The 22,867-nt window shown below is 43.7% G+C and overlaps 1 protein-coding gene across 3 annotated transcripts in view; it reads left to right on the forward strand.

Annotated features, from left to right (window-relative positions):
• The window catches only part of RERE (arginine-glutamic acid dipeptide repeats), a 426,362-nt gene that overhangs the window by 323,104 nt on the left and 80,391 nt on the right, over positions 1 to 22,867 (forward strand). For all 3 annotated transcript variants that reach the window (XM_046025753.1, XM_046025762.1, XM_046025771.1), the window contains one exon: positions 12,441 to 12,539. In XM_046025753.1, the coding sequence (XP_045881709.1) occupies positions 12,441 to 12,539 (99 nt within the window). The remainder of the gene's footprint in view (positions 1 to 12,440; positions 12,540 to 22,867) is intronic.

Genomic DNA, 22,867 nt, shown 5'->3' on the forward strand with positions numbered 1-22,867 from the left:
CCCTTCTTGTCTGCCCCCTTCCTACTCTCACATTCTCTCTCTCTCTCTCTCTTTCTCTCTGTCTCTTTCTTTCAAATAAAAAAGTAAAATCTGAAAAAACAAAACAAAAAACCCCAAAAGTTCCAGGCAACAACACTTTGACAGATTGCATGATTTATTCTTTTCGTCTCATTTGGATGAAGACGACTTTTTAATTTAATGCTTTGATGTTTTGTTTCTTTGTAGGTGATCTATAGCTTTAGTCAAAGTTTAACATTATGCCCTGCTCTGTTCTTTTACTAAGTACAACAGAAAGCATTCTCAAAGCTCCTCAGGGGTGGCTGGGGAGATGGAAGGCCTCTTATGCTAACTTCTGCTAACGGCGCCTTTTTGACTTACTGCAGCTGTGATTTTGTACTTGATAGTGGTTTTTTTTAAGATTCTATTTATTTCTGAGAGAGAGAGAGCACGCGTGTGTGCGCACACAGGTGGGGGATGCAGAGGGAGAGGGAAAAGCAGACTCCCTGCTGAGCAGGGGTCCTGATATGGGGCACGATCCCAAGACCCCTGAGATCATGACCTGAGCCGAAGACGGATGTTTAAGGGACAGAGCCACCCAGATGCCCCTGTTTTCGATAGTTTTAGTATATAGGCTGCCGAAGCGAGCACTGTTTTTGATCGTTTTAGCAGGAAAGTATCACTCTAAGTTCTTCTCACTTGTCGTGCTCCTGATGCAAGTCTTCATGATTGTGGCCCTGCTTGGCTTTTCCACATGAATCACTCTCAAGTTTCTTTAGGCACTTCCCCCCTACACTTTTTTTCCATTTTTCTTCTTTTTTCTAGAATAGCTTTATTGAGATATAATTCATACGTTTCACCCATTTAAAGTTTCCCATTTAATGGCTTTTATAATATTCCCACATTTGTGCAACTCGTCACCACAGTCAATTGTGTGATGTTTTTGTTATTCCAGAAGGAACCCTGTACCCATTAGCATCCACCCTTCAGTTCCCCCCTACTCCAGCCTTGGTAATTACTAGTCTGCCTTCTAGCTCTATGGACTTGCCTATTCTGGACATTTCATATACATGGGATCATATAGTATATGGCCTCTTGTGACTGGCGTCTTTCACTGAGGGTAACATTTTTGAGTTGTATAATATTGTTAAGCCATTTTATATTTCGCAACCATTTTGTTTCTGCTTCTGGTCAGCTTTGTCTGTTTTTAAAAACGCAGCACCTTCGCTGAAGCAGCATTCCCCAATCTGATTGGCATAAGGTGACCAAGAAATACCACTTCAGCTTTTCTAAAAGCTCATCGTCCTGATGCAGTCTCAGCTTTTATGACGTGTGCTTGTCACACTTTTTTGGTCTTTTGTTGTCTTGTGTTTTGTCTTGTTTCATTTCATTTCTCTCTGTGTACTGGCCTTTGCTAAGCCATTTCTCTCCCACCCTCAGCATTTTGGCTGATTTTTGAACCAGGCACAGGACCTTAAGCTTATCACTGTTTTCATTCTATTGGATATCAACTATTAGTCTGCTGCCTGATGTCGTTTGTAAGAAGAGCTATATTAATAACAACAAAATTAAAATGTGTTGATTGAGTACTTATATGCTTGTATGCCATGAAGCAGTTATATGCTATTATATGCTATATGCTTATTTTTAGTTTTATGCTATATAGCATATATAATATATATAGCACATACAATAATTCTGTGCTGTATAGCTAGTACGCTATATAGCAATTATATGCTACTCATTTTTACGAATGAATTCATTTAGTCTTCATAACATTCTTTTTTTTTAAAAGATGTATTTATTTATTTTAGAGAAAATAAGTAAGAGCGAGCAGAGGGAGGGGGAGAGAGAGGGGGAGAGGGAGAGGGAGAGAGAATCTCTAGCAGACTCCCCACTGAGCACAGAGCCCAGTGTGGGGCTCCATCCCAGGACCCTGAGATCAGGACCTGAGTGGAAATCAGTAGCTGGCTGAGTAACAGACTGAGTCCCCAGGCGCCCCTTAATCTTCATAAAATTCTGTAAGTATGGATATCACTTACAGATTAAGAAGCACACCCTGTCATGTATATACACACAATAATTTAAACTTAAAGAACAGAATTGAGCCCAGTGCCTTATGCAGTCCTCTTGAAATGTCTGCGAATCTGCAGGTTTGGGGGCTCCTCAGCCCGTTCATTAGAAATCCTTCATGCTTGGGGTTCCTGGGTGGCTCCGTCTGTTGAGTGTCTGACTCTTGGTCTCAGCTCAGTTCTTGATCTCAGGGTTGTGAGTTTGAGCCCCACATTGGGGTCCAGGTTGGGCTTGGAGCCTACTTTTAACAAAATAAATAAATAAACAATAAAGAAATCCTTCATGCTCTAGCCTCTTGGTGCATCTCCATCCTTTCTTCTAGACACTCAGCAGGGGCTGGGGAATTGACTTGGCCTTTCCTTGTGTTTGGCAAATTTGGAAAGTTCCTTAAAATTTTAAGAAAGGTTCTTTCTCAAATGATTTCTTTCTTCCATAGTGAAATGTTTTGAGAATTACATGGTGTTTTGAAAAATGTCCGCTTAACATGAGTCATAATTTTACCCATCTACGAACCTATATTAAGCATTAATATTAACATAGTAAGTATTTAGCCCATCAAGGTAAAAGCCCTTAGCCTTTTTACATTTAAGAAGAAGCGTTAGTAAAATCATTCATTTATTTATTCAGTAATAAACATTATTCAGTTCCTGTTCTTTAGAAAGCCTTTATGCAAGGGCATTTGTTAAAAGTGTTGATAATCTAAGTAAGCATTTAATCTTAGAACAAAGTAGGCCCCTGAGTTTTAAAAGGGCTCATATGTTACCATTAGTTCTAAAATATGCTATAGAATATTAAAGTTTATATTTGTGCTAGTGTGTATATTTCTTAAACTAGTTTTGAAATATACTTGGGAATACTTTTTTATAGCTCTCCTAGATAATTTTTTTACCTCCAGACTTTGAAAGTTCATGTATTAGTTTCCTATGGCTGGTGTAACAAATCACCACAAACTTGCTGGCTTAAAACAACAGAAGTGCGTTCTCTCCCAGTGCTAGAGGCTGGAAGTGTGACGTCGAGGTTTCCCCTCTGCCTTGCTCTCTCTGGCTTCTCAGAAGAATCCTTCTTCGAGCTTCCTGTGGCTGCTGGCATTCCTTCATTTGTGGCCGCATCTCTCTCTGCTTGCCTTTACACTGCCTTCCCCTCTGTGGGTCTACATCTCTTCTGTTCCTTTCCCACTGCTTCTCTTTCATAAAGATGTTTGTCCATTGGATATAGAGCCCACTTGAATAATCCGAATTCTCTCCTCCTCGCAGAATCATTAATTTCATCCTATCTGCAAAGACCCTTTTCCCAGTGAAGGTCTCGTCTGTTCCAGAGATGTGAGGTGGATATCTTCTGGGGCTCATTTTTCAGCCTGCCACAGTTGGAGTTTACTATTATATTATAATGTGTCACTGAAATAAATTAGAGTACTTAACGTAAAAGCTTTTTGGTTAAGTAGAAAAATATTTCTAGTAGGGACTGTGGTATTTCTGTATATCTGAGGATATTTGATTTACAAAATAGAACAGTGTTTGTGTGGTATATGGTACAGTGTCTCTGGTTTTCCTTCCACAAAGAACATCTTCGTGTAATAGAGTTGTCGTGTATAACTACTAGATTAACTCTTCTGACCAGTGATTTTGGGGGGTATTTCTTCCTTGGCTGTACCTCAAGGCCACTGAGCTGGGCCCCCATGGAGCCTTTGGGGGCAAGTCTTGTGTTGCTGACATGGTTGCCCTTGAAGCTGTTGCTCTTTTAAGTCTCTGCCTTCTCTTCTGGTTTCTGGTCTGGCCCTAGAGCCCTGCCCTGAGCCCAGCCCTGCCAGACTCGGACAAACTACGTGGCCCTGGCCAGCTCTCTTACCCAGGAGGCTGACACTCCCCAATAGCCCATCAGCCGCTGGGCTTCTAAGGTGACAGCACGGGACTGCCTGCCCTTGCTGGCCTGCCTTCCCCCGGTGCACAGCAGTTGTTGAGCTGTGTATTCCTGCTCAGCCCGGGACTCGGTGGAGTATCAGTTATCCAAGCATTTATAAGAAGGTTGACTCTTCATTTCCCCCCATCCCCCACCCCAGAAATGAAGTATACATTTTCACGTGTTCTTAAATCAAGTCTGTCTTTACTCGCTACCTCTGAGTCATCGTTATGCGGCCATCACGTTAGGTGTGGCTGTTAGAGTTGTGACTTTCGGTTTGCATGATGCGTTGCAGGTTCTGTGGTCTTCCACAGTCAAGCTGTTTTCTACCACTGCTGCTTTGAAATCCTGCAGTCTCATCTGTTCTCCTGAGACCCTTTGTTTGGGAAAAGCAGAATTTCAGAAGCTAGGTTCCGGCCCAGACTGAGGGCCTTCTAGGTTCTCCAAGGCCATTGCTCGAGAGCATTACTATAACTGCCTGGAGTCTTTTTGCTTCTCTCTTAGTCACTAGCTCTGCTCTTGGCTGAGGTTTCCAGATTAAAGATCAGTCACTCAGAAGTGTCCCTATGGGGTGCCTGGGTGGCTCAGTGGGTTTAAGCCTCTGCCTTCAGCTCAGGTCATGATCTCGGGGTCGTGGGATCGAGCCCCGCATTGGGCTCTCTGCTCAGCTCTGCTCAGCGGAGAGCTTGCTTCCCCCCTCTCTCTGTCTGCCTCTCTACCTCCTTGTGATCTCTCTCTGTCAAATAAACAAACAAAATCTTTTAAAAAAAAAAAAAGGAAAAGAAAAGAAAGAAGTGTCCCTGCTCTGGAGTCACACATGCTTCAGTGCATGCCTCTTTAGTTTTCCTGGTTCCGTTAGTTATCACTGTGATCAGAAAGAATAGGTGTACTAGTTTTTTGTTTTTGTTTTGTTTTTTTTTTAAGATCTTGTTTATTTAACAGAGAAAAGAGGAACACAAGCAGGGGGAGGCGGAGGTGGGAGAGGGAGAAGCAGGCCTCCCGCTGAGCAGGGAGCCCGACATGGGGCTTAGCCCCCAAACCTTGGTATCATGACCTGAGATGAAGGCAGACACTTAACGACTGAGCGACCCAGGTGCCCCGGTGTACTGTTTTTTTAACACAACTTTAAAATTACTTGTTCAAAAGCACTGGGGTTAAGCTTTCTGAGCTTCATGGATTGGGATCAGTCATTTCTGCACCTAAACTCAACTTAGTGGGAGTTCTAGCAATTTCTATAAATGTTTTTTACTTAATACTTTGTAGCTGCTCTTGAGGGTTTTTGTTTTGTTCGTTTTGTTTTTTAAGTAATCTCTATACCCAGTATGGGGTTTGAACTTACAGCCCTGAGATCAAGAGTCACATGGTCTAATGACTGAGCCAGCCAGACACCCTGGTCTTGAAGTTTTGTTTTTATTCATTTTCTTAAATAAACTTTCTGAAGGAATCTGGATAAAATTGATTCATAGCTGGCCTTTCACATATACTTTCTAGGTCAGTTTAGGCCTTTATCAGTGGGTTCACTAGTGCCTGCATTTCCATGAGATGGAAGAACCGTGTTTTTTTCTGTTACCCTCTAGAGTAGAGCCTTACATACTGTTTTTCTGTATTCAAGGATGCTCAGGAGTAAATGAAAAAGTGTTTTAATTTCCACTTGTGGCCCTGAACCATTTCCGCTTGTGATCAGACATAGATCTTTCTGAACTGACACATCATTATCATTCACAAAAACAGCATAAACGATCCCGATTCATGCATCCAGCGGTAGTTTTTTTCTCTGTGGCCAGAGTTCTACTCATTCTGTAGGGGATTGGTTTTGCTCAGTCCTAAGGAGTCAGCCTTCCCTCGGGAACACAGGGCTTAGATCCACAACAGCCTTGCTTTCTTTATGGCCTTTAAAATCTAATATTGTTCATAATGGACTGCAATTATTTAATATTTAGCATGGATGCAGTCTAACTCGGGCTTTCTCTACCGTTATTATAATGGCTGTAATTGCAAAAGGCTGCTTTGGGGTAGGAGAAACTGCCAGATGCAATGCCATTTGATCTAAAAAGGTCACAGCAAAAGGGACATTTAAATTAAGTTATAAATTACAATTGAAGAACAATATTTTGATGTGTGAGACCAGAGATGTCAAGAGCAGGGAGATATAATTCATGGGTTCATTATAGAACAGAGGTGCCTGACAGCTGAGCCATGCCAAAAGGAAAATTTATTTGCAACATCATGCAGACCAAAAACGGCAGCTAAGATGAGAAGCCAGAGCAGAAACTTGAAGCCTTGTGGTAATACACAGAGTTTGTGCTAATACGACTGCCCAAGATCCTGTGATGCTTAATGATTGCTATAATATAAATGAGGCATTTGTTCATGTGCACGTTTTCTGTCTTATTTAAATTAAGACTCTGTCCTTGCTTTATAAAATAACATACTTTATAACTAGGCATTAAGGTTGATTCTCACCTCTCTGTCCAATATACAGATTTGCTGAAATTTCAGAACTGTTAGGCAGTAGGGCTAAAGCTGAAAACGGGATCTCCATCCATGGCAGCTTTGAGGAAGGATGTAATTTAATGTTTATAGCAATCCATGAGAAGTTCAATCATGAGTTAATTAAACTGTAGGCAGTCATTAAGTATTATTTATTCTTTCGAGAAGCTTGCCAGTAAAGCACTTACATATATTAAATTATGGAAAGTAATAAGCAGGGAATGATTTGTCAGGCAGAGCGAGAGTAGCACATTTAACTTGGGCAATTATGCAGAAATGTGTTTTTCTTCTTGGGGCATGATCCTTCCTTGCTGCTAATCCCGGAGAGGTCAGAAGCTGTAAGGAGCCCGTGGCGGGGGTGTCGTCTCCAGCACTGTACAGCAGGTGCTCTGTTGAACTTGGGGTTGCTGAGCAGTCTTTGATAAGAGATGTGTGCCCGTGACGATGCCTCTGCACAGTTGATAGCCTTTTGACGTTTCACGTAGGTTGTCACATATCTCATTTCGTACCTTCCATTGTCTTTTGACGCAACTGTGGGAGAGTGGTGCGAGGCCCATTGATAGATGAAAACCTCAGCTCGGCCAGTTTATGACAAAACTGGTAACAAGAATCTGTCTCCTTCCTCAGATCCTGTGCTGTGTTCACTAGGCATTGACAGGGGCAATGACAACGGGACGGCTTAGAGAGGAGGGGCGGCTGGGTGCCCATGGCTGTGGGGAGCTTGTTATGCGGCTGACCACATGCATCCAGTCACGTGTGGCATCATAGTCTTTGGCGCTGTGTGGGGGTTTCGACTGTTACAGTAGAACCAAATCAGGAGCTTGTGTTACTCAGGCTGCCCTTGTTTTTAGCACCAAATCCCCCACGAGGTGGTCTCTGCCGGTCCAGTCCTGCCGGTCCTGGCTAGCACAGTGTCTGGCACAGGAGGTCCTTAGTACCTCTTGCTGAGAGGGAGGAGGGCCAAGAGCATGTGGTGCGAGCGGCCTGCCTCTGAGGCTGGGACGTCCCACTGGACCTCACTGGCCCTGGAAGGGGTGGTGGAGGAGCGCCGGACACCTGACGGGAGAGCAGCCCTGGTTGCTGTCTCACAGTGAACAAACCGAGAGTGCAGAAAAGAACACAGCCTGAGGATTCTGTGGTGCCAGCCCAGGGCACCAAAGGTGGAACAAAACAGCAAAGCAGGGATGGTTCCTTGATGGAGTGACTGGAAAGGCTTGGAGACTGATGACGTATCACCATTTTGTTATCACATTCCTCGCCTAGTGACCTGTGGTTCAGGGGAAGACAGATTTGGCTTGTGTAGAAGTGCAGACGTGCAGTTCAGTGATGTGGAAGCAACAGATTTTCAAGGATCTGCCTCCCTGACCCTTGGGTTGTACACCACCACCCCACCCCCACACGGGACGATGAATCCGAAAACAGTGGTTTCGGCTGGATGACATCCTGCTTTAGTGGCTGGCAGGGGGATGGGGTCCGTGTGAGATCTAAATGCTTCTCCCAGCAATAGCTTGTAAGCCTTGGCAGCTGGTTGAGTAATGATGTTGTGTCTTGGTCCCTGTATTTTGTGATGATTTTTTCCCAGTCGCTCCGAAATGGTACAGTTTGCTATACTCTACATTAAAATTACATTTAACCCCAGAGTTTACTTGTTGCCTCATACATGGGCTGAAGAAGGTAGTACCCACCCTTTGAGGACCCTACAGTTTGAATGTGAGAGTTAGATAGACATGTTATACCAAACTGGTACTTTACAGTGCCTCTCACAGGTTACCCCTTCTCGCTCCTCCATTCCTGATGTGCGTTGTCGGTGTTCTCCAAAGCTGTGTCTCTTCCTGGCACCTAGAATAGCATCTGGCCCAGTTTAGCACTAGGTACACGTCTGCGGAAGGAATGAAGGATGTCCTGAACTCCGGGAATTTTCCCAAGGTGCTCAAAACTGATCTTCACTTTTGTGAAGCCGAGAGGGCCATAACAATTTTTAGCATGTTAAAAGTATATCTTTAATTAAATATAATTTTAAGGATTTCTGTAAAGATGTAAACCTTTGAGAATGTTCTCAGACAAGATTCCTAGAAAGTAGAATTAAATGTTTATAACATTCAGAAGAAGATGAAGGTGTGGAAAGGCTCAGTTGGGTTCCCTAGGAAGAGGGCGGGGCAGAGCCACCCCTTGACAACGGGCTTTTGGACTAGTGTTTATGCATTATTGATGACAGCACAATAATACCCTAACTTCATTTGTTCAGTAAATATTTCATCACTGTTGGTAAATAATCCCTTATCTCTGGCTTTTCAAATATGTCTTGGTAGGGGTGTGGGAGCAGACACTAAATATTTATTGGGTTCATATCATGGAAAGGTCAGGAGCAGGAATATTTTAAGAGGACAGGCAGACAGTGGATCAAATGAAAGGAGGGAGTTGCCCATTATTTAGGGAATGAGTAGCAGAAGGAAGCCCAGGTTACCACACACCCGTTGCAACGGCTTCTTCAAGGGAAAGTGTGATGAGAAATGAAGATTTGTGAAGGAAGTGTGAACCCTGGGATATGTGTAGGGAACAAATAAGCAGCTCACTAGAAATCTAACTGAGGGTGCCTTGTGTGCGTTGGGCAGCTTTTCTAATAAACCAAATGGCTAGAAGTTCAGCAGATTGTTGAGAACGTTTCTTGCAACTCCCATTCAAAGCTGGCCTTGGTCCACCAAAAGTCAGGAGCAGCCCAGGGATTAATGACATTTGACTTAGCTTCATTCAGCACTACACTTTTGGAACAGGCCTTACGTTCTTAAGAGTAATTTCCTATCAGCCGTATAAGACTTTAAATTTTAAAGTTTTTTCTGTGTGCTATACCAGTATTTTAGTCAAATTTCAAAAATTAACATGAATAATTTTGTGAAACATAAGTGATTTTGTTTATAGCTTAACAGTCTACCCCGCCCCCCAGCCCTGGCGAAAGGCTACTATCTAATCCAGAAAATTGAGTAGAGACTGTTTCCTTTTTTTTTTTTACTCTTTCCTTTTAAAAATAAATCACTAATACTCATTTAGTGTATTATGTCCGGCGTGTAGTTCTAAGCAATTTGCATGTGTTTTCTAGTGTTATCCTTATAATACCCTAAGACGTAGATGTTATTATTATACTCATTTTTAAAGATGACAACATTAAGTCCCAGAGAGGATAAGTAAGTCGCTGGAGTGTAGTAATAGAGCTAGAATTTGAGTCCAGATAGTCTGGCTCCAGAGTCCATGGCTCTTAATAATTACCTCATATACTATAATTACCTCTTAAGAAATGTTAATTTTCCATAAGCTTTTTATTAAGAATTTATGATTTGATCAACTTGAATTGATTTCAGATTATCACTAAAATGTGTGCTTTTAAAAAAATTAAATAGGCATGCAGTTTTTTCTTTTATTCAGTTCTGGTCTACATTGTTAAGGTCATATTATAGATTCTTATTGTATTATAGAACCTTATTGTATTATAGAACTTGGCAGGTATCTGCTTGGTCTGGACTTTGAGCAAAGTTTGAAAATCTAACTTTATTTTCATCTTTTTATACTGCTGAAATAAGTCTAGATTAAGGTCTAATGATGAATGTTATTAAAATATATAAGTTAATATCTAGCATTCATATTCAGTACATACATCCCCTACACACACACACACACACACACACTACCATTATCAAAGCAGAATCCAGGGGTGCCCAGGTGGCTCAGTGGGTTAAACCTCTGCCTTTGGCTTGGATCACGATCTCAGGGTCCTGGGATTGAGCCCTGCATCGGGCTCCCTGCTCAGCAGGGAGCCTGCTTCCCCCTCTCTCTCTGCCTACTTGTGATTTCTCTCTCTCTCTGTCAAATTAAAAAAAAAAAACAACAAAGAGCAGAATCCAACAATCTAACATTGATTGTTGTTGTAAGTATTTCGTTTTGTTTTAAGGTAGTGACTTATTGTTATAGTTAATGTATTAGTCTGGACTTCCTTGGACCTGGATTTAAAATAAATGGAGACCTCCAAACTGTGAGAATACTCAGGAAATTTTAATTTTTAATACCTTCTGTTTCTCTGAATGTGCAATGAAAATGGATATTTGTGATCTCTCTTTCATTAGCGGTTAAATAGTTAGAAGAGAGACTGGCTGTGTATGTTTCAATATTATTTTAGCTTACTCAATAAATATTTACTGCAGGCTTACTGTATATGCCAAGCCCTGGGTCTGTAGCAGTTGGTAGGAAGGCAATTTGCATATCCTTCTTAGGAGTCTTCTACTGAAGAGGGGAAACCCAGTGCTCTCTCTTTCTTGTGTGTCTGTAGTTCTTTACTTACACCTAGGTAGTAACGATTACTATCATCTGCTCGATCTTGTCATTTCCTATGTATTGTGTCCCCATGACACATCCTTAGGAGTTTGCAAGTTTCCTGGAAATAAAAACTGTGGTTTGCTAAGGTGTGGACCTTATCCGTGCTGAGTTTGCAGCTGATGCTTGTGAATTGTTCAGATAAGGGATTAAAACATGGGTGAGAAGATTGGAAGGTCTGCTCTGTGAGGAAAAGCAGGGATGCCTTTGCCTGTTTTGTTCACTCCTGTGGGCCCAGGGTCTAGTACATGGCATGGAATGCAGTAGGCACTTTGTCAACTTCAAGCCGAATGAATTCGAATCAACTGAGATTTAGATTTGGGTGGAGTTTGCACAGGGACAGTAGTTGAAGGCATTTATTTTTTAATTTAACCAGTAGTTCTCTTAGACCTCCACATGCTACGGCCTGTGTTAGGCGCTAGAGATAAGATCTTAGCCAAAACAGATTCTGTCTGTAAAGGAAAGCCAGATTTCCCATGAAAATTTTGGTGGAATGGCCACAGTTAGGGGAGGTAGATTAAGCAAGAGGATCTTTCTGCCTGTTATTTCATTCCATTGTCTGCAGGTTGAAACTCTGGAACTAGAAGGGGTTTGGGGTCACATGAACCGAGAGAAGAATGTCTTTGCAAGATAGAGAGGGTGAGTGGTGTCAGGCACTGTCTGGGGTTGAAAAGGATATGGAGTGGAGCAAGTTTATTACCTTTAATGAGAGAGAAGTCTGGTCCTAGAAGGAGAATGTAGATAAACCAGCATCTTCATTCACATGTATTGCTAGTATACTGTTAAAGAGTTTCATTAAAAAGCTCTTACAGTTCAGATACTTGAAAAAAAATTTTAAGTCAAATTACTGCAGTTGAAAGACTTCAGAGGGGCGCCTGGGTGGCTCAGTGGATTAAGCCGCTGCCTTCAGCTCAGGTCATGATCTCAGGGTTCTGGGATCGAGTCCCGCATCGGGCTCTCTGCTCTGCGGGGAGCCTGCTTCCTCCTCTCTCTCTGCCTGCCTCTCTACCTACTTGTGATCTCTCTCTGTCAAATAAATAAATAAAATCTTAAAAAAAAAAAAAAAAAAAAGAAAGACTTCAGAGATGCTGAAGGGAAATAACATAATTTAGTAGGTTTTGAACTGCCTTTTGGGGGGAATGGGACAAGAGTGGGTAGAAATCACGCTGGCTAGAGCCCTGGCTTTACAGCCTGCTGGTTTAGTGTGGTGAGCACCTTTGACCTTTCTGTGCCTCAGTTTTCTCATCGATAAAATGGGGTGACTGTACTTCTTCCCTGTAAGCCTAAATGAGAAAATACCTTTCTCATAGGATTAAGAAAGAATAAGTACATGGATCATGCTCCCCACTCTGTCCGGCCACATGTTCAGAAAGTGTTTGTTACTGTTGTTCTGAATCCTATTCCTGTTCTTGCCAAAGTGTCCTCTACCTTACCTGCCTCCCTTTCCCAGAACAGCTGGGACTGGGGGCAGGGGGCCATTGGAGGAGAACGAATTCTCTTGCTGACAAACGTGCCCTTTCCGTGGTTCTTCTGTTGGAACAACTGCAGGGCTTCTGTTTATTGATTTACTTCCGGATCTGTTACTTGGCACACTTCACTAACGGAAATTGTTGTTGTTGTTTTAGCTACATGAGAGTGGGTATGATGCCGGCAAAGCCCTGCAGCGCCTGGTGAAGAAGCCTGTGCCCAAGCTGATCGAAAAGTGCTGGACCGAGGATGAAGTGGTGAGTGCGGACGGGGTGGTCTTGTGGCTGGTATCACCGGGCTGTGGCTTCTCAAGGATGCCCTCCCTGCGCCTCTGGGGGCTGTCCGTGGTAGCCGTTAGTCAAAGGAAAGAGCCTGCAAGCGTCATAATTGTACAGAGACTTGATCTTAGTAAGCTTAGTGGGAAGGATTTTCTCAGGTTTCATGGAAAGAGAAGAGATTGGGAGTGTTGGTTGGCTGGTTTTAGCAAGCCAGTTTTTGATCCCTCCCCATTTTAAAACCCAGCATTTTTAAACCAGTTGATACATATCCTAAGTGGAGCCAGTGACTTGCAGGAAGCATAGACCTGATTATGTAAATACAGTGGCTCTTACATATTCATCCTGTCATTATGGCCCATCAGAGAAGGTGGGGAGATAAAGTCTGTGCCCACAAACACAGATTTGAACGCCCATGGGTTCCTGTCCCAGCAGACTGAGTTCTCACGAAGCTACATCCCCATCTCGTGACTTCTGAAAGGTATTGCTGTAAGACTTAGAGCCCGTGCTTTTGCTACTTCAGTCGTGTCTGAGTGTCACTGCTTGACCTTTGCCCTTTAGGGTGAAAGAAATTAAGATGAAGGCTTGCACTGATAGACATCTCAACTGTAAGCTTGTTGCTGACGCTTTAAGATATGCTAAGAAAGAATGTTAAAAAACTTTTTTGTGCTTTCCTAATCTTGCTCTTTTCGTTTTTTATTTATTAAGTACTTACTGTGTGCCAGGTGCTGTGTTAGGACCATATCAAGAACAAAAGGTCCCTCAGGGGCACCTGGGTGGCTCAGTGGGTTAAGCCTCTGCCTTTGGCTCGGGTCATGGTCTTGGGGTCCTGGGATTGAACTGTGCATCCGGCTCTCTGCTCAGCGGGGAGCCTGCTTCCCCCTCTCTCTCTCTGCCTGCCTCTCTGCCTACTTGTGATCTCTGTCTGTCAAATAAATAAATAAAATCTTAAAAAAAAAAAGGCCCCTCCTCATGAGGCTTATGTCTTAAGAGGAGAGACCATCTGTAAATCCATATATGTCAAGCGGGGCACATCTGTGTGCCGAGGAGAATAGAGTAGGTAAGGAGGCTGGAGAATAAACTGGGGAGTGGGGAGGCGCTGACTTCAGTAAGGGGCGGAGGAAGGGCCCTGGTAAGAACCTTGAGCGGAGACCTTAGTGCAAAAATAAGCCTTTTGGATCATGCCAGGGGAAGAGAAGTCTGGGCCCTGGCATGGTCAAGAAGTAGGCAGGAGTGTGTCTGGAGGGGGAAGGGGATGGGGACGGCAGGCGGTGGATCATGTGTGACCCGTGGACGGATGGTCGGCGCCTTGCTCTTTGGTCTGCATGGGCAGATTCTGAGCAGAGGGGTGACTTGATCTGCTGGTGGGGTGCACTCTGGCCCAAGTCACAAGTGGGCTTCCGGGGCAATTGCGAGGTCCAGGCCCGAGACCAGTAACCGAAGAGCACGGCACCAGTGCTGGGGAGAAGTGGTGAGATCCTGGGTGCGGCTGGAGCAAGAGCCGAGAGGATGTGTTCAAGGAAAGGTCGTGGGGAGGTGGTGGCGAGTCAAGCAGGGAAGTGGACTAGGAGGCCGCAGAGGGACCGAAGCAACCCTGAAGGTCTGGTTAGAGAGCTTTGTCAGGAGTCCATTAACGCTTGCGGCCGACCAGGTGCGTGAGGAAGTTGGTGCTGCTGTTTGGAGATTAAATATTCTAATGCTTTACATGATCAGTCAAGAGTTGGAAACTTCTCCAACGTTTGTTATTCGGATAGTGACAGAGTAAAAATGTGAGATTTGTTTTGTCAAGTCAGATGTCGTTTTTCACTGTGGACCCATTTTTGTGAGAAGGAGAGAATTTTGATTGATAAAAATTGAAGATTCTCAAACAGCCTTGGTGCAGGAAAGAGGCGAGGAGGTGGAGAGGATGGACGGAGTGTGTGAAAGGCCGTCACCGCGGGGCCCCCGCCGGTGCCTGTGCGAGGAGCCCTCCTCGGCCCTCCCTTACCTTCACCTTAAGGCTTCTCAGCAGCCAGGAGCTCCCGGTGCTCTCCCTGCGGCCTGTCCTTCTCTCTGGGTTTAAGGACTACTTAACGGAAAGCCAGCCGCCTTCCTCTTCCTGCAGCACGTGCCTCTCTTGGGCACAGCATGGCCTGTATCCCTGCTGCTGCTGCGGCTTGGGGACTTGAGGCAGCCCCTGGGATAGAAAGGGGAGTCTTAGACATCGGAGAAAGCCTGACTTTCTTTTGAAAAGTGAAACACGACTCCAGATTGCTGCACATTCCGAGGACGTGGTAATGATCCCTAACTGCATAAATCCTTGTCATTCCGGCGCATTTTTGTCATGGTCGCTTCTTGTTTTGGTTGGAGTTTTGACGAAATGGGCTGGCACTCAGCCAGTCCTTGCAGAACCTGGGGATCAAATGCTTCCCTTATTTGTAGGAAGTTCAGCTTCACTTTCTAAAACCTGAAAAGCAAATGAGAAAGAGGGCTCGAGTAAAGGATAGGCTGAAGGCAGCTTCTTATGGACGTATCCAAGTCAAATCTTTGACCAGCGTGTGTGGCAGCCAGGCACAGGGACTCGTGGACCTCTGCCTTGGCCTGGTTTTGGCTTTGAGAACACAACCCGCTGTGTGCGTGTGGCCCTTCTGGTTGAATTCCCCACATCATCTCACCCCGGGAATCACAGGAATAAGCAAAGCAGGTGTGTCCCAACGAAAATAGGGACATGGGCTTACCTCCTGTTCTGTACCCTCCCCCCACCAGAATAACATTTTAGTTATTTTAAGCGTCACTGCCTCCAGGATAGTGGTTTGATCAAACTGCAGCAACGTCGATGAGGCTGCCCTCGCACCGTCTTCCGAGCTGCCCCCGCTGCTTGCCTGTGTCTGTGGGCAGCCTGCCCTTGCTTTCTCCTGCTGCCGTCGCCAGCTCTGTTCCTCGCAGCTTTGCTTCCACGTTGACTGCCCTCCTCACTGGCGAACTTCCTAAGAGTGAGGCCTTCACTGATGGTGAGACTCGTGTCTGGTAGAGAAGCATATTTTGTCCAGGAGGGACTTGAAGAATATTGACAGGTCTTTATTTAAGACGAGTGTTTTTAAAGATTCTTTACCATAATTAAGATTGTCCTCAATCTAACATTTTAAAACTTGTAATAGTTAATAATTACGCATCAGAGAAAAACTTTAATGTGCACCCAAAGCTGACCTTAGAAGTTTTACTTTTGGGAAAAAAATTACCGTATTATTAATGATAACACCACCCAACATCTTCATCCTAGGTCTTTCAGATAATCACCAATTCTTGAGACTTTAGGCCTCAAAATTACACAGTGGGAGGCCTTTCGTTTTACATTTTCTCTAAGTGATTCCTTTGATGGCTTGTGTGTGTGTGTAGGTACAATATTTCTCACCGAAGTTTCTTTGGGGCTGAGACACTTTAAGTCTTGTGGAACGGATGCCAGGTTTGTGGTAGTTTCTGCCAAATTCTCAGCCTGAAACTGACAACCGCACTCTGCTTTACTGCAGTGACTGAGAAACGTGTTGGAAGCGGACTTGAGGCGGTCTCTCAGGCTGAATAAACTGGGTCGGATCAGAGAGGCAGTTTCGAAGAAATGCTGGGTCAGTCGGATGGAGCCGAAGTAAACAGCCGGCGCCTATCTTTGGGGACCGTACTGACGGTTAATCAGTCTCACACTTACATTATGCTGAAAATATTATTCCATTTCAGGAAGCCATTTAAATCAGTAAAACTTACGAAGAGAAAGAGGAGAGAAATACTGATCAGAACATTAAAAAAAAAAAAAGAAACTCTAGATTATTAGGTTTTTAATTAAACATGGTGAACACATTTAAATATAACACAAAGGCCCCAGGCTGAACTGCACCTAATCGAAACAGATTAAGTCACCCTTCCGTGCTCGGGTAGTTATTAATTCTGCTTATTTATGCATATGCAGGCTGAAGGTAGCATTTGCTGCCGCTGCGCGGGTGCTTATTGCGCTGGGATGCCATCGCTGCTTGACGCTGCGCGCTGAATTAGCATTCAGCTGTTGATTATGGAAATACTGGGGATGCTAATTGAATTCTTCTTAAAATTCAGGGCCTGCATTTTCCTTGTGGAGTTTGGCCTGACTTGCAAGGTTGTAAGAGTGGGTGCTCCGCTGAGCTGTGTATGCACTTCACCCTTTGCTTCCCATCCACTTGGCTGTGTTTGTTTTGGAAATTATTTTCATGTTGAAGCAGCTTTCAGCAAAATTCCAGGTGTTCCAGAAGGTAAAGGTTTTGTTGCTTACGACGTTCCCGCAGAGCGTTCATTCCATGTCACTGTGGGTGACTATAACTTTTATCTGGAAGTATGTTTTCCCATAAAATATTTTTTGCCAATTTTGGTGTACTATACTGAGTGAACAATGTAGACACAAATAATCTAAAATGTTTATGCGTAGCCAGTTAATCCATGGTGTGGTGGTAGACCTACAGTGGCCATGTACATGGATTTACAAATCATAAATTTTAAGACCTCTAAACTCTCCTTCCGTTTAAAGCTCAGCATTATCATAAATATAAATGAAAATCCTTCTTTCAAAATTGACATGGCGCGGCAGACTAATTTTCTGAGTATTTGTAAACCAATGAACCCGTGTGGCTGGTCGAGGAATTGCGTCCACAGGACACGCCAGCTGTCTGCGTGGTGTCTCTCCCAGCAGCATCTTCAGAGGCCTTTGTTAGGCCCTTTTTGGAATGTCTGCTCGAGAAAACATTGTTTTCATTGTTCACTCTTTTTAAGCCAGGCATCTGGATGTGCCAGAAGACAGAGCTGCTTAGTGGGGCAAAAATACAGTGAATTTTATTTACTGTTTGTGTGGCAGCTGTAGACAGTGGAAGCCACAGCAAAAGCAAAGTGGAGGTCCTGTAGCAGTGGGAGGTGGACCTGAGAGCAGAGAGGGAGACAGTGGGGGGGGAAGAGCAGCTGCCCTCGCCTGCGGTTACAGTCCTGTGAGTTTAAGGTGTCCATAATTTTGGTGTTTAGTTTTAAATTGTATGTTTTCCATATAGGGGAAGGCTTCATTGCGTGATGCTGATTTTTAGGAATGGTCAGATTTCCAGTTACTGAGCATTTTATATAATCATTCCAAAATGTGGGTGATAGGAAGATCCTGTAGGTCATCTGATATGAACTCATTCATTTTTTCTTCGTTCGTAAATTTTATGTGAATTTTAATTCTGTTGTTAGAATATCGTGAAAACATTAAAAGGGGACTGAAACCTCACTCCCACCTCACGTTCCTAGTTTCATGCTCTCTTCATGTCTTTGTTCATGTACATAGATTGGTTTATGTGTTTGTAAACTTACATAAATGGAATCATTATACTGAAATTCTCACTTTTCACAAGAAGTCTTAATCTGAGAATATTTGTAGTTCACCTGGAATCCGAAATAGGGATATACTGTATTTAATGCAACACATAATAGGCAATAGTAAATTTTAAATAGAATTGACGTGGCTTTTTCTCTCAATTTACTACCCTTCCTCTAATTTTGAGTAAATTGGTGCTGCCTCTTGTGAATCACTTAATTCTGAAATATGAGAGTAGGAAAGATAAGAGAAACACGAAATGTTGGCATATTATTTATACATAAATAATACACATATTATTCACTCATGTTATGTGTTCTTATGGTCCATGGCAAAAATCCGTCCTTACTATTAAGAGAGGGAAAGGTTGGGGTGCCCAGCTGGCTTAGTTGGAAGAGCAAGCAAAGTGACTCTTGACCTCGGGGTTGTAAATTTCAGCCCCACATTGCGTATAAGAGATTACTTTAAAAAATAAAATCTGGGGGCTCCTGGGTGGCTCAGTGGGTTAAAGCCTCTGCCTTTGGTTCAGGTCATGATCCCAGGGTCCTGGGATCGAGCCCCACATGGGGCTCTCTGCCTACTCGTGATCTCTGTCTGTCAAATAAATAAAATCTTAAAAAAAAATAAAAATAAAATAAAAAATAAAATCTATAAGACTGACTGAATGAATGAATAAATAAGGAAATAAGGGAAATGTAGATACAGGTAAATTTGTGTAATGCTTCAAGTATTAATGAAATTGAACTCTTTTTCCCATGATTGATGCCCATCAGCCTTTGGATCAAACCCTTTTTTAAACAAGTCGACAGTGTGAATAGAATGGAGTTTATTGTCAAGTCCATTTGACAATGAGACAGTGAATTAAAAATCAGTTATATGTTCAGAAGACTGGTATCAGGCAATCAATTTTGTCAGTTTGCAGAGATGTTCTACTGCATAACAACCCGTAAAGAGAAATGGGTTTTTTAAAATCCTTTAGTAAATGAGATGGGCCACGCAACTAGGAGAGAGATATTTCAAAAATTTATTTCAGTATTTCATGTCAATAGAAGTTGCCTCTGGATTAAATCTACAAATTCAGCAGTGACCTTGCCTTTCACATACATGGCTTTATTGCTTTCTAGGCTTCCTCTGTAAACTATGGTTAAAGAAGGTGGTATGCCTGTTTTTCTCAACAAGGTCATTCTTTTTCGCATTTTCTTTAACCCATATGTTTCTCAAGTTCCTTATCCCGTAGCCCTGATATTAGGTATTTTTGTTGAAAGCCAACAGTAAGTTACGCTGTTCTTCGGGCTCCATGTGTCCGCGAATGTTTGCGCACCTGTCCGTTTTCAGGCCTTAGGGTGATGTGAAATAGCACAGAGACCTGGGAATTAACTCCACACCGAGTATAGGCATTCTCTAAATTATTCTTTGCTGCTTAGGATAATCTTTTAAAATCAAAGAGCAATTTTTATGGGACATTTTTCATTTTTTGCTTGAGTAGGGGAGCATTGGGGAGAATCTTCAGCTTGAAAGATTAATAAACACTACAGCAGTGGGTTATTGAAACCATGTTTTCCATCTCATTTTCAAGGGCGTGTAAAACAAATGGAGATAGCATACACTTTCAGCTGCCCTCCATCATCTCTGCGTTTAAAAAATGAGAACAAGACACAAGGGAACTTGAGAGATTGCGTTTGTTCTCCCATAGACGAAGTGGTTATTTTTTAAATGAAGAGGATTGAAAACCCTTTCCTTCTGCAGTTTCTTAGCAACAGAGCTGGAGTCCATTTTAATGTGTGTGCGTGGAACGTCCTGTGTGTGATGCCATTGGAGCCGCACGTTCCCGCAGGTGAAACACACTGTGTCAGCCTGCTAACTGGAATTCGTTGTGGGGAGAAGGAAGTGGGTTTAAAAAAAAAAAAAAAAAAAAAAAGGAACCCTACAATGAAAGGAAATAACTCATTTTAGACTGTCTCCTCTTCCCTGACATACTTGTATCAAAACCTAGAGTCTCTCTTAAGTAGAAGTAATAATGGCCTTGGTAACCCCCTTATTGCCCCCTTCACGGGAATGCCAGCACATTTTTTTATATTTCCTAGTGTGTTTTGTTATTCCTCTTCCCCACCACCCTGCATGCTGTTAAGTGACACTTTTGACTGATGTTTCAGAACTCACTTCAAGACATTTTTCCAAAGTATTTCATATGGGTGAATTCCAGTTCGTTTTCCACACGTATAAGGCAAAGCGCTGCGGCGTTGGGAAGCAGAGTATGTTTAGTGGTCACCAAGGAGAAAGTCTCGCATTCGGCCTCACCAGTTGAGAGTTCAGACCCACGTCTGTCTGTCCGGCTCTGTCGTTCTTGCATTTGTTGTTGGGACTTGCACATGGCAAGCCTGTTCATCCGCCCGTGTGAACGCGACCATAGGATGATCCTTCATGTTGTTTGTTTACCAGGTTACTTATTTCTGATTTCGGGTAACTGGTGGAAATTCCTCCATCCAGTCATTCCACAGATGTTTCTATAGCACCGACAGAGCACTCTGCCAGTTAGCATTTTATGCACTGCTGATCCAGCACTGAACAAAACAGGCAGAGATTCCTGTGCTCACGGAGCTGGTGTTCCAGTGGGAAAGCTAGATCCAAGCCAGAACGCCAAGTACCGTGCACAGTGGGCTAGCTACATGCCAGAGCGTGTGGGGGTCTGCCGTGCTGGGTCACGATGGCGAGTTCATCTGGAGGTTTCCATGTTAGACTAGGAAGTCTCAATGTCAGGGACTATAGTTTAATTCTTCTTGTATCTCCAGAACATAGCCCAGGGCCAGGAGTGTGGTGGATAATCAGAAAAGACTGTTTTGACTGGGTTGGAAAGAAGAGAAACCTAGCACAGGTTGTTTCCTCCCCCAAGTCCTCACATCACCTCCGTGGAGTTGGCCCCTTTGGCTGAGCTTGAGCTCAGATGTCGCTGCTTCAGGGGATTCTCCTTCCGCCTGCTCGGGGCCAGCGCTCACTCCAGCTCCCAGAAAATTGACTGGACACTGCCCCATTCTTCCCTTGGAAGCAGCAGTCAACCCCTCCCAGTTGTCTGTGGTTTTACTTTCTAGGCTCCAGTAGAAAAAAGCTCATTCTTTGGACACCATCACTTCATACTTGTTGATGTATGTGGTTGCCGTGTTTTGTTGTGGGAAAGTGAGCGACAAAGAGAAGGAGAAGGAAGAAACCTCAGTAGATGGCCTGGTGTCAGTCTAACCCGCCTTTCCTCACGACCCATTATGCATTTGAAAAGCAAAAGCCCCTATTTGCAAATCTCTTTCTTAAGGCTGTCTGGTTGTTTGGGCCATCTTTTTTGTGACTGTGGTATGTGGGTGATAGACCCTTCCTCTCAGGTTTCCTCCAAACCTCTGGGGTGCTTCCCCTATTTGGTCACTTTTGGGATATTTTCTTCCCTTTTAAAGGGCTTGATCCCATGTAGTTAATCCCAGCAACAGGACATAGAAGAACTATCACATAAATACACCGAAGAACTAAGGGAAGAGCAAAGCAAAGTTGCAAGTAAAACAAGAACCAAGCAGGGAGCCTGAGTGGCTGAGTTGGGCGAGCGTCCAGCGTTTGATTTCGGCTCAGGTCATGATCTCAGGGTGATGGGCTCAAGCTCTGCACCCGGCTGTGCGCTCAGCACAGAGTCTGCTTGTCCCTCTCCGTCTGCTTCTCCCCTCACTTGTTCTCTCTCTCTCTCTCCCTCAAATAAATAAATTAAGTCTTACCCAAAAAAGAGCTAAACAGTAAGAGAATGGAGCAGGATGGCTGATAGGACACCACGTGCCCTTGAGGGCTAGAAAGTCTGCCGACACTGTATTTCATATTTAAAGTGTATGTCTAGAGCCTGTTTTGTTTTTTTAAGTATATTCTTTGTTATTCTGGATCATTTTATTCAGCGTTCAGAAATTATGAGCCAGAGAACACTAGAAAGATCTCTGTCCTGGAAATAGGAACGTGTCTGGGCCATGCTGAATGTTTGTAGCTTTGTGGCCACTGCCTGGTGTCCTGCGTGCCTCTACCGTCCAAGGGCATGAAGAGTGCTACTGAAATGCAGCACGGTTGAACTCTGGGGGAATGAAAGAGGATAAAATCACACCCTTCTCTCTCCTCTCTGGAAGACTTGCTGGGGTGGGGTGACAGAGAGAATGCCGGCCCGAGAACTTGCAGGGCTGAGACAGTAGTCCTCAGGCTGGTGCCACCTTTGAGACCTCAAGGAAGAAGAAGGCATGGGGAAAGGACAAACTTTGCCATGGCCGGCAGGTGCGTTTGACAAGAAACCTGGGTCTGAAGCCAGTCCCTGCCTACGGCCACCCCCCTTTCACTGCCCCAGTAGATGAAGTCATCTCTGGTTCAGAAACTTGAAAGCATGTATGCCCACACACTTACATGCCTTAGTGCTAACTAAAGGTTCTTGGTTTCCCCTTGCGGCTCATTGGTCAGTTTTGATCATTTATTTTTCTAATCTTTTTCTAGTTTTGCCAGTCTCTCCTCTCAGAGTAATAAAATAAAACCTCTGGACAGCAGAGACTCCTGTTAACGAGTATTTCAGGCTGTTGCAGAGCCGGGACAGTCCATCACCAGCAGCTCTGCTCCGCGTTACTTCAGTCCCTTTTCTCCTCTCGGGAGCCCCGCTGCTTCTCTGGGAGCCGCTGCTCCTGCAGTCTGTGCAGGTGTTACCTCTTTGCGAATAAGCCACTCTCCAAACAGGCATATTCAGCCTAAATTAGTCATTTTCTTTTTCCATGTAGGGCCTCTGATTAATTAGGGTAACGTAACTAGCTAAGCCGGCTTGGCTATCCATTTTTGAAGAAGAAGTTTCAGAGAATGAATTTTAACAAGGTGTTATTAAGCGTAGATTTGGGGAACCAGTTAACCTGGACCCAAAACCTGTCCAATATTAATCTAAAAATAAAGTAGCTTTGCTTGCAGAAGGCCCTGGGCTCTTGGTGTG

Source organism: Meles meles, chromosome 1 (assembly GCF_922984935.1).
Source record: "Meles meles chromosome 1, mMelMel3.1 paternal haplotype, whole genome shotgun sequence".
NCBI lineage: Eukaryota > Metazoa > Chordata > Mammalia > Carnivora > Mustelidae > Meles > Meles meles.